Source organism: Hesperophylax consimilis, chromosome 9 (genome assembly GCF_061612785.1).
Source record: "Hesperophylax consimilis isolate HC1 chromosome 9, BYU_Hcon_1.0, whole genome shotgun sequence".
In the NCBI taxonomy this organism is placed as follows: Eukaryota; Metazoa; Arthropoda; class Insecta; order Trichoptera; family Limnephilidae; genus Hesperophylax; species Hesperophylax consimilis.
The window spans coordinates 3,304,002-3,316,825 of record NC_142844.1 but is presented as its reverse complement, the minus strand read 5'-3'; the positions used below and the strand labels follow the sequence as shown (position 1 = coordinate 3,316,825).

Here is a 12,824-nt window from a genome sequence, read left to right as displayed (position 1 = left end):
ACCAGATTAGAGAACGTAAGCAAGTACCGTGAGATACCGAGAGGCTTACCGCGTAGGAACATAAACGTTTGCTCTACTAGGATAAGTAGGCATAAGGAAGCATGTAACATCCAGGATTTCTAGAGCATTTCAGGGTTAGTTAACTCAGCATAGATTATCCTCCCCTGGAAGATATCTCTCGGGCATTGCGGGCGGTGATTTAGACTTTCTTTGTTTGGAAGATTTACATGCAGAATGTTTCGGGGGTAAACTATTGTTTTCTTGAAAGCGGTTTTTCACAATAACACAGGAAGGGCGGGGAGATGACTGTTTGCTTCTTCTTCTACTGTGAAGATTTCCGAATAAATTACATGTTAGAAGAAACGCACCTCTCAGGAGAATTATATATAATGAATATCGGTGTAGACGTGAACCTAAGCCATTGAAAATCAAAAGACAATGGCAAAGTTAAAAAATTATATCCATTTATAAGAAACTTATTGTTTTCGGTATTGTTTGTGTGCCTCATTTCAAAGAGCTTTAAGTTTTAATAACGGCGATTAGAATTCTTTTAGATTTTATTCCATATTCATAAAACGATTTTAGTTTCAAAACTGTAGATACAATCTTCAATACTGTAAATCTAATTAGGCGCTGGATTAAGCAACATAAAAATAACTTGAAAATAATTCTAAAATCTAGGTATTGTGTGTGTACGATTTTTTTCAAAGTGAAATTTTAATTGGAAATCATTCCTTTTTCAACAGCCCAGAGCAGTGGGCACCTTTTTGGCTGGGGACCAACGGATCCACTCGATAGTTTTGTCATAATATTTTCATTCTAAAATCTAGAACATTTATCATGGAGAATCCAAACACATTTACCGATCCTGGACTTTTGATGGCTCTAGTCCTGGGGACATCTGTCACAAAGGCCATTCCAAAACTATTAACTAGAGGCTTGTGGAATGTGGAAATCAAGCTGAGATGATTTGCTACAAACAAAATGTCCTTCTTCTACCTATAATTCACGTAAAAAACGGTACCACACCATCCTGTAATTTTATACTATACTTTCGGATTCCACTACGTAATGCTAGAAGTCGGGATTTATTTCAGTACAGAAATTCTGGTACTAACTACCATATGTATTCCTCATTGCCTAGAGTACTTATGGAGGGAAATAATTATATAGAGTCAGTGGAGATCTTTGATTTATCAGTTGACAAACACAAAAGATTATTACTGAGACAGTTAAGTTTTGCATAGTAAATAATATGTACAGTATTAATATATATTTTTTACAATTCATATGTAAAATCCGCTTAAAAAGGCGATAGTAAATAAATATTAATCTTAATTGCGTAACGCGTTCTATCTGTTAACAAAAACATAATCCGTCACTTGTCTGATGCTAATATTTTGCACTGGAGCACTCGTGGCTTTATTTAGGCCAACCTTCACAAAATACTCTTAATATCACTTTGTATTTTATCAGATGCTAATATTTTGCATTGGAGCACTCTTGGCTTTATTTTAGCTAACCTTGACAAAGTACTCTTAACATTAGTTTGTATTTTATCAGATGCTAATATTTTGCATTTTTTTTCTTTATTCATAAAAATATATTTGGATACAGGTTTTTCAGCACTCGTGGCTTTATTTTAGCTAACCTTGATCAAATACTCTTAACAGTAGTTTGTTTTTTATCAGATGCTAATATTTTGCGTTGGAACACTCATGGCTTTATTTTAGCTAACCTTAACAAAATACTCTTAACATTAGTTTGTATTTTTATCAGATGCTAATATTTTGCGTTGGAGCACTCATGGCTTTATTTTAGCTAACCTTGATAAAATACTCTTAATATTAGTTTGCATTTTAGTATTAATTTCATTTAAAATTCTTATCACCTAATCCTTCGGTAGTTATTTATTTTTGGGTTATTATGCCTTGTTGCGCTACCTCTTTCTTTAGCCAACGTTTGAAACAGCATTACAGTGTCCATTATCATTATTATCAGAGCAGATATGATGGAAAGTATAATGCTGTCCGAAACGTTGGCTAAAGAAGGAGGTAGCACAACACGGCATAATAATCCAAAAATAAATCACTATAATCTATTTTGCCATGAAAATCTCAAATCATACACAATATAAAATAAGAATATATAAAAAAAAAAACAATAAGCCTAAAGAAAACGAAAAATTACATACAATGAAATTTTCAGTGGAAGTTTTAAACCAAACATACAAAATAATGTTACCTTAAAATGTTTTGAAAATATTTTTTTTATGAAAGGTGCATCGATTCGTCGGTGATTCTGCACCTCTATCGAACGATGTTCCGAAATTAACTGATGAAAGGGTTATTTTATAAAATGTGACTTGCCTTTCCAACGCCCGTAGCCTCCTTAGCACCGATCCTCCTCAGCAGAGCGGGAGGGGGCGCCGGGGGGGTCCTCATAAGGGCGGCGCTGAAGCCCCCCGAGGCCTCCCGCGGGGGCCCGGCCGAGGTCCCGGTGCCCTCATCCTCACGCCGCCGCCGGTGGGGCGAACCGTTTAGGTTCAGTTTGGCTGCAGCCCTGGAAAAAAAAGTTTTTATTAAAATATTTTTTTATTATTCTGCAGCTGGAAGATATGTTGTTATCAACATTTGTATAACATTTTTTTACGTTAATCCCACACAGAAGGCCCTGAAGAACATTATTTGTCATCTTTTAGGATACTGGAGGGTCTTGTTTTAACGATCTTAAAGGTAATACTAAAAAAACATAGACTGACTGATAGAGACCAAATATTCAACAGCTGTGACGTACTAGATATACGCCAATTATACGCTAAAACACTACTAAACTACATTTTTGACAAAAAAAAATTTCAACATACACAAAATAACACTGACAGACCAGTTAGACAAGCGTACAAAGAAAACATAAAAACTCCGATGGTAAATTCAAGCTTTGGACAAAGACACCACCAATACCATACTATAAAAGCTTTCAACAGTGTAAAACTTGAAATTAAAATTGAGGAAAATAAAAATAAATTCAAATCTCAAAATTACAAAATGGATTAAAGAAAAAAAAGACAATATTACCAAAATTTCCTAGCATAAAATATAAATAAAACCTACAAGTAACACACAAAACCAATATAAACACACATCACTTGCAAACACACAAGATCATATTTTAAATGTATTATTTTCTCTTTAAATGTATTATGTAGATTATATTTTCATATTATAAAATGAAGGCCTCAGCACGGGCAAGCTACTAAGCTACTAGTGAGGCCAACATTACTGGAAAACTTTGAAATGTAAAAAATATTGTACCAAATAAAAATAAAAATAAAAAAAAAATGAAAGGAAGAAGAGGAAGTTCTGGGAAGGTAAATGGTATAAGGGTTGGGTAGGAATTTAGTGATCAGTGTATCCAGGAGTAACGGACATATATGTATATATATGTTTCCCTCCCACTGCGGCGCAAGGCGATGGATCGAGAGACCAGTGGGAGAGATCAAATGGTCTCCCCAAAGCAGCCTCTCCCGATCTGCATGCAGATGATGGGCAGGCGTATCCTGAACACATTCACCCGGTCACCTCTGCTAAATCACCAAACCTAACGAACCACTTGGTGTGACCTACAACAGAGGTGTTTATTATCCAATAAATGATTACCGGGGTGGCGGTACCCAAGCCCGCCTCCCAAATTAATACTGTTATTTATTTATTTACGGTTTTTAAATAGATACTTTAGCTCATATCCTAATACAATCCTCAGAATTGCACATTTTCGTATTTCAATTAAAATTTAATTCCTCTAGTAATTCGCCAAATAACTTCATCGCTCCGTACCATCAACGACTTTTCACTCCGATTTTTTTTTCGAAAGGGGAGTAATTAATTTTTTTAAATTTTTAATTTTTTAAAAAGAAAGACAAATATTACCGGGTTACGAATAACCTGACAATATTTGAAAATCTCCTACTACCACCACAGTAAGCTGAAAATATTGCTTGTGTTGTGATGGAGGACTTAGCCAGCCGAGGAATTGAACATACTACGCCTGGGTGGGACCCAAACGCGATGTCAACTCGGCCACCGACCGGTAGTAATATGTAATACATTTTCATAATCTCAGGTGTGTGCTTGTGAAGCCTTTTATAATATTTATATTATCAATATTTATTTTTCTGCAATTGTTTTAAATAGTTGTTTCGTGCACTATTTTCGTGTATAATTTCGTAAATATTTTTATATATATGTACATAAAACCCTTAATAGCCGTGAAATAAATAAATAAATAAATTATCTATTCTCAGAAGTTCAGTTAATTTATAGCCATTAATAATTATTTTTTGTACTAAAAATAAAGTATGGAAGTAAATAATTTGTTCAACTGACAACATATTAAATTTCTTCAACATTTCCTTGACTTTCATTGAAAGTAAAACGTTCATTTAAATGATTGCATTGTATACATTTTTAATGGAAATTGTGTTTAGGAATCTAATTATTCTTTCCAATAATTAAAGCAATTTTTTAATAATTTTTTTTTTTGTGTTTTGGGAAAAGACAGTTCATAGTACAGCACTTCTTTCAAAGCTTTACTGTCTATTAATATTTGTGTTTTATTGGTGTTAATCAGTTATTGACACATTATTTTTAATAAAACTAACATTCGTTTGTTAAGATTGACCAAATCTGGGTATAATCCGTGTAGTAACGATGTAAAATAAATAATCTGCCATTACAAATTGCGAATGAAACCAATTAAACACTAACCCGTTGCTTATAAACGTGTGTTAAATTTTACACAACTGATAAACAACTATTAACGATACACTAATGGTTTTTGATCACTTGTGCTAAGTTTAAAAATTGTTTATTAGTAAGAATATGACGAAGATAAAACAATAAAAACAGAAGAAGAATATTATAAAAAATTCGTAAGCAACATTTCGTTTTCAAAGACAAAGTCCTCGTAGTAAAGCTAGTATTTTATAAAATATAATTTATTACTCCTAGAAGTCGAATAAAACAGTAGCACAGAAACCCAATACGAAAGTTTCTTAAATTATCGAAAACAATACCTCGTTTTGAAAGCCAATGTCTTCAAAGGAAAGAATTGAAAAATGACTTCCTAATACGAAATGACTTCTACTTCTGATGCTACAGCTGCAACGGACGTTTTAATACAAAAAGCTTCATAAAATAGAGTGTTTCTGCACCGATAGAATATTACAGGCGGATTCTTACGTTCGGGGAAAGAAAAATTGAAATAAACGGATGTTTTATTCTACAGCCTTTGAATGATTAATGACAATGGCGCTACGTGGAGAACGTAATACGTAATAAGTAACAAGACAACATAACTCACGTGAAAATCAAACGTGAAATATTTGTATTGGATTCCGAGATATTTCGTCTACGTAAATAAATATAAAAAATAGCCAATTTACTATCTTACTAGTTCTATTCTTAAACTCCGGTTAAACGTTGGTGTGGTAAATCCGGCCTTGAGCCTGGTTTAAGACCGTTTTAACCAAACTAACGCCATAGTAATAAGTCAAGTTTCACCACTGTTCTGACCTTACGCGCAGCGTAATATTTACACCGAGTTTATAAGTCATGTGGTTACTAATTAGATGATTATACGCCCGTTCAATATGTTGGTATGGTAAAGCCGGCCTTAAGCTTAGTTTAATACCGTTTTAACCAAACAAACGCCATGGTAATAAGTCAAGTTTTTCACGTTTTAAGTTTTCGTGTTTTTTTTTAGTAAGGCTGTTTAAGCTTAATAAGGTTATCATTTTGTTGGTGTGTGTTTTGGGATTTTAACTTGGATAGGTTGATCCAAAGAAGTTGAACAATTCATCAAACTTCAAAGTTAATATTCAAATTTAGCTCGAATAGGTCTTTCAGAGACTTGAATATTAACTTTACAAATTATTTTAAATAAATTTGACGAATTGTTCAAATTCTGTGAAAACAATTGGCCCTTAGTGTTTACCTTAGCGTGGTCAATACAACCTTGTTCTAATATTTATAATAACGAACACTTTATTGAAATATATTTTTTTAATTTTGTTCGTGTAGGAACGCATTAAAATGTTATTTTCGAATTAAAAATTAAATTTTATAAAGAACATTTTAATTGAAAAAGTACCTATTGGGTTAAATTCTGTAGGTACATATATCAAGAATAACCGATAAAATTTACAAGGAACATTCATGAAGTGTCACTGGAATGTCTATGAAGTCATTTTATTTCTAATCTATATTGAATCATGTCTTCATTTTATGTAGAAAGTCTTCAAATCCAATCGCTTTGATAATATCACTTAGTACTACGAAATTCACATTCATAATGTTATGACTAGAAATGACTTTATATCTTAGTACGTTAAATAATTATACAATTTAATGAAATCCGGGTGCTTTATATTTCTGCGACGTGCACTATCGTTTATTCACGAGCATTGGTTCACATGAGAGCATTTTGTTGCAAAACCTAAATCCTTCTCTCGAGCAAGGATATTTCATTTTGCAGTTCATGTGGAAATTATTGCCCTCTCTTTTGTGCTTATCAATCGATTCGACCCTCCACAATAAGAAAAGGACTCGAGGTACTCGCAGCGCTAAGGGAAAATCCTTCCATGGGCACCCTTTTATTTTATGTCCCGTCCTAACGATAAGATTTTTAACCCTATGAGTCAAAGTTGACATTTGCACCTGATGCCCTTTAGGGTTGGGGGAGAGTCGGAGCATTCTTTACAGACTTTTAGCTTAAGTTAACCTTCTAACTTGTAAACGTGTCGGTGCTGCGACATGATTTATACTAAAGTCAGCTTGTCTAGACACTATGCTGCTGTTGTAAATCATTCCTACGAAAAACATTAACAGATATTAAATATTCAATCTCATTCTCGCTGAATCTCCATTATATTCTGTTGTACGGAAGAATTCTCCTTGTATTTTCAACAGTTTTGTCGCTACTGGAAGCAATAAATTGTGTGCAGCTGCGAGAAATTCACAATTGAAGGTAATTGTCTAAAATATTTTTCGTAAGAACCAAAGAAAGGGTGTTCTTACAATCACTTTGCTAGAACAAATTAATATACTCGTAGAAACAGAGAAAGGGTGTTCATACAATCACTTTGCCAGAACGAATTAATATACTCGTAGAAACAGGAAAAGGGTGCTCATACAATCAGTTTGCTACAACAAATTAATATACTAGTAGAAACAGGAAAAGGGTGCTAATACAATCATTTTGCTACAACAAATTAATATACTCGTAGAAACAGAGAAAAGGTGTTCATACAATCACTTTGCTAGAACGAATAGATATACTCGTAGAAACAGGAAAAGGGTGCTCATACAATCAGTTTGCTACAACAAATTAATATACTCGTAGAAACAGAGAAAGGGTTTTTATACAATCAGTTTGCTAGAACAAATTATTATACTCGTAGTAGACAGTTCTGTTTACAAAAAACTCAAATTAGAGCTTTTGAGAATGAGACTTAAGCTTATAAGATTCGTTGCTGAGGCCACCGTTCGATATTTTCCATGTCACTTCTATAGTTCCGTTCCATTCCGTTTAAATAAATAAATATTATAATACTTAGTTTAATATTATAGTACTTAACTTAATATTATAGTACTTTGTTTAATATTATAATACTTAACTTAATATTGTAATAGGTACTTAGTTTAATATTATAATGCTTGGTTTAATATTGTGATACTTGACTTAATATTGTGATACTTGGTTTAATATTGTAATACTTAACTAAATGTTTTTCTATTAGACTTTTTGTCGATTCTTATCCTAATCTTGCGTAATAGAGATTGTTAATTAGAGTTACATAGTTTATAGGCTAATGTGAACAACAATTTCATCCTTTTTTATTCAATTGATTTGGAGGATATTGGCAGATCATATATTTTTATTTCATTTACTTAAATTTCATGTTAACTAAGTTTCGTAAACTCTTGTTTCATGTTACCTATATTTTGTTAACCTATGCATTGTTAAATCTTATATTTTATGTAATTTGTATATTCTTATATATTATGTAAACTCTTTACTGTTATTGTATTTAAAAAACATAATTGCATTGTATGTAAAAGCCCTATGGGCGTTTAAATGAAATAAATAAAATAGTTTAGTAACTTAGTAACTCTTTTGAGGCAATTCTGATTTGATTGAATGTCTGCGTTGAATATTGTTCACAATTTAATTTTATCTTTATGTTAGTTCCTTTTATTCATATTAGATAAATAGTCATAAAATCATCAAAAAGGGGCAACTTTCATGTTATTGTGCTTGACAGCTGCTCACAATTTGATGGAAGTCTGAAACAGATTTAACGGCCTCCGTGGTCGAGGGGTAAGAGTCTCGACTAGCAAGCTGAAAGTCGCGGATTCAAATCACGACGTGCGCAAGGAAATTTTATTTAATTAAATTGTGTTATTTCACAAATTACTCGTTCAAAATAATACATAGTACATTTGCGGCACGTTACAGAATGGAAGACACTCTCAGTATCGCCCTGGTGTAAGATCACCATTCGGAATTGAAACGTTGCTTGAAATTGATTTGGATTGGATTTTTATCAGAAATGAATAGCCAGGTACTTCTCTTTCCTTCAGCCTCACATCATACCCCAATTGGACATGTCATAATTCATAATCTTACTAAAAAAAATTCACTTAAATAAATTTACATAAAAATAGTTTCATATCAAATTAGACACGGCGTTTAAAAAAAGAAAATGGCGCTGATTAGCCATTTGATGCCAAAGTTACATTTGGATTTCAATATGTTTATTAGTCATCAGATAGATAGGTACCAATATTACAATGAACGGGTCCTACTTCCATGCTATTAGCCTGCTACAAGCCACATTGCACCAGCCTCTACCAGGGCATGGGCAGGTAGGTGGTCGCGCACAAAGCAGGACACGAAACGCTGTGGGCCATCAATCACGTCGTGTGACACTATCGGTAAATGATCCGTATTAATGACTTTCACTTTACTATCACACAATACAATGGCTTGACATAAAGGTCAAGAAGTATCCGATACGGTGAAAACGCGGAAATTTAGAGAAAGGGAAGTTTTTTTAAAGGGTTTTACGTAAATAAATTCACTATCACGAGTTTTACGTTAAATACGGAATGTCATTTTTTTAAAACATTTTTCGGATATATGTTTTTTGTATGCTTTATTTATGGAGTTAGGATTTTGTGTTGTCAAATACCACTTTTCTATCGTTTGTGACGAATTATTATTTTTTCCATTACATTAAATAATTACAATTACATAATACAAACATAGATGTGTCCATCATCAGAGCAGATGTGTTATTTAACGATGTGTAATTAATTTTAACGTTGGCTAAAGAAGGAGTTAGCGAAACACGGCATAACACCCCAAAAACAAATAACAAAAATACTTTTGGCCGTGAAAATCTTAAATCATATCAAACATAGATGGATTATATCAAATATGGGTTTCTAAGGTGATTTATGACAGAAGTTACGTTACGGGTAATCCAAAATCACCACTCTCGGCTAGTATGGAATATTCGACCATTTTCTTCAATAGATTTAATGAACATATATTTTTTATATTTTCACTGATTAGCAATAATTATTGACCTGAAACAACTATACAAATTTAATAAACATAATTTTTTTAACAGTAAGCGGAAAACGTTGCTTGTGTTGTGATGGAGGATTTAGCCAGCCGAGGAATCGAACGCCTAGGTAGGACTCAAATGCGATGTTAACTTAGCCACAGACCGGTCAAGTTTATCATTAAAAAATAATTAAAGATTGTGATTTATTTTTGGGGTATTATGCCGTGTTGCGCTGTTTAATTCTTTAGCCTTTTTTGAACAACACGGAATAGTACCCCTAAAAGTAAATCACGAAAATAGTTTTGACAGTGAAAATCTCAATTCATATCTTATACAAATTTTTTAATTAGCTCTACAAGGGAGGCCCTGAGGAAAATAATTTTTAAGGGCCTATGTCATCTTAAGGGATGCTGTGTATATGGTCTTTTAAGAAAAGAAAAGAGAGGAGGTTCTGGGAACGAGAAAAGCTAAGACCTAGACAAACCTCACCCCACGGGCACTCCTGCTAAGTCACCAAACTTAACGAACCACAGGTGTTGATTATCCAATACATGGTTCCCGGGGCGGCGATACCTATACCCGCCTCCCAAATTACGATAACCGAATTGAAATAATTTGTTTACAATCTAATAACATTATAACAAAGAGAAATTCGACCGGTCAGTGGCCGAGTTGATATCGCGTTTGGGTCTTACCCAGACGTCGTGTGTTCAATTCCTCGGCTGGCTTAGTCCTCCATCACATCACAAACAACATTTCCGCTTACTGTGGTGGTATTAGGAGATTTTCAAATTTTGTCATGTTTTTTTTAAACTCGGGAATGTTTGTCTTTCCATGAAAATATATATTTTTTAAATTTATTAAAAATATATATTCAAGGAGTAATTAAAATTCTCACAGATGAAATTGATAGCTAAAAATTGGTAAAATATATACTTTTGTAAAAAACAATGTTTTTTTGAGAACTGCGTTTTATCGAATCACAACCGCAGAAAAAACTATTTTATCGAAGGAAGCAAACACTTTGTGATGTAACATTATATATTAAATGAAAAAATACACTTTGTAAAACACCACTTTTATTTATAAATAAAATAAAATAAAATTTATAAATAAATAAAATTGGTGTTTTACAAAGTGTATTTTTTCATTTAATAAAAAAAACTATTTAATGAAATAGAGAAATGAGAGAGGGTAACTCTTTCTAAGGTAATATTTATCAACGTAGTGGATTGAACCATTGTTTAACGATATACGTATAATTAGAATTTCAAATGGTAGAAACTAAAGATATTCCGTTTTCTCAGGACAATGTTTTAATAATAACTTTTCTGCTAATAACAGAATAACAGAATCTTAAAAGAAAATAAAATTACGATGGCCTAAAAAGTATTTCTATAACGACGTAGGATTTTTTCGTCGAAACAACAAAAAAATGAAATACCTTTTTAGTTTTGTAAATATCGTCCACTCACGAATATTCCGATGTGTTTATATTTGACGCAAATTTAATACACTCTTCGTATCTTGACTGGTTTACATAAATATTAATTGCGCAATAAAGGGTCCCATAAAGACAAATGACCATAATATTTTTGTGGCAACAAATGCCCTTGATAATATTAATGTAGTTATAACTTTAAAATTCCTTTTAAGGGCTACCCCTGCACACTCCTGTCACAAGGGAGATTATTGGTGGCAGCCATGCAACGCTACAATTGGGTCAGTCAGAAATTAAATAATTTATCAACATAAAGAAGATCAGGAGAAATGTAATTAATAAAATAAAAAATTACATGAACCAGATACTTTGCGATGTAACATTATAATTTCAAATAAACAATAACTAAGTAAACACCACTTTTAGTTTTTATACTATTTGGTTTCGCTACAACCATAGTTTCTTCAAGGCAAATATTATTTTTTTAGAACAACGAGGAAAAGAATATTTTTGGAGCAACATGGCTTAATTTGCGTTGTACTTCGAGTTAATTCCCTTGGGTTAACATGAAACCCATGTGCCAATTAGTGAAATTGAGAAAATTAATAAAAATTGCATTAAAAAAAAGTGAATAGGCAGAACGTAATAACGTGCAATTGAATCATGAAGTAAAAGAACATTCTATCCTAAAACATGAAATTTGGAAAAAATAATTAAAATTATTAGTTGTAACCGTTTTGCTCTGAGTATAGATGATTTTCAAAAGAACGTTATATCAGTTTTTTGAAATTTAAAGTTTTTGCTTTGTGCGACATGTTTTTGCATGGAATAAAATTCAATTATAATACATTCTTCATATTCACTTTCTCATAAGTGTCAAATTTTACTATCTAATCAGGGTTTCAAACCGATTCAAATGGCAGATGGAGCCTTGTTGTTCCAAGGGAACCGTATCCTATTTAAAATTTGTTGATTATACGAGGCAATAATACCAGAAGCATCTGTACTCTGTACCAATAATAAGCATATTTAACCCCTTATGCGCCGACACTGCCTACATATCCTTAAAGATATTTTCAAAAACCATTTCTCCGAATATAACTAGCTATTCTTGGGAAACTACTTATGGTAGATAATGTACATTTTTTGAAAAACATTATTTTGCGAAAAATAAAAGAGTTATTGAATTAAATCCATTATTTAGTTCCTTAACAACCACTGCACCGTGAACTAGCTAAAACAATATTGAACACTTTTGGTCTAGAAGCAATCATGAGTTTTAAAGCCATATTGCAAAGCAAATTTTGATTGAGAAAACAATTTTTTTAATGGTAGATTAAAATGGGGGATTTAAATGATAAAGAATTAACTAATGTTTTTAAAATGCAGCTTTCATAGAATGTGCGTGGAACGACACCGTTCAAATAGGGTTACCAAAAATTTTTACCCTTTTTTGGGATATCTAATTGAAAAATGCTTTCCCCAATCTACCATTAACGATATCCAACTTCCAAATTAACACATCGTGTACGTGATAATTGCTGACTTTGATGTTTTCACTTATTGGCTGGTATCAAGGGGCAATAATTCTCCTTATCTTACAATTTTATGAAAAAACACGCCCAACTCTGTGCGTGAGAAATAGAATGAAAAATGTTATTTACAAGTCTCGTTAGTATTTCACTTCGTAACAGCGGCTGTTGCAAGTCACGTTATTTCTCGTCTGTGAGTGAAATATTTTTGGCAGCA

General features: G+C 32.5%; 1 protein-coding gene across 1 annotated transcript in view; it reads right to left on the bottom strand.

Annotated features, from left to right (window-relative positions):
* Positions 1-2,351: 2,351 nt before the first annotated feature.
* Positions 2,352-12,824, bottom strand: part of LOC149420788 (uncharacterized) — a 540,529-nt gene continuing 530,056 nt past the window's right edge. The window contains exon 5 of the mRNA XM_089635118.1: positions 2,352-2,562. Coding sequence (XP_089491244.1) covers positions 2,352-2,562 — 211 coding nt within the window. The remainder of the gene's footprint in view (positions 2,563-12,824) is intronic.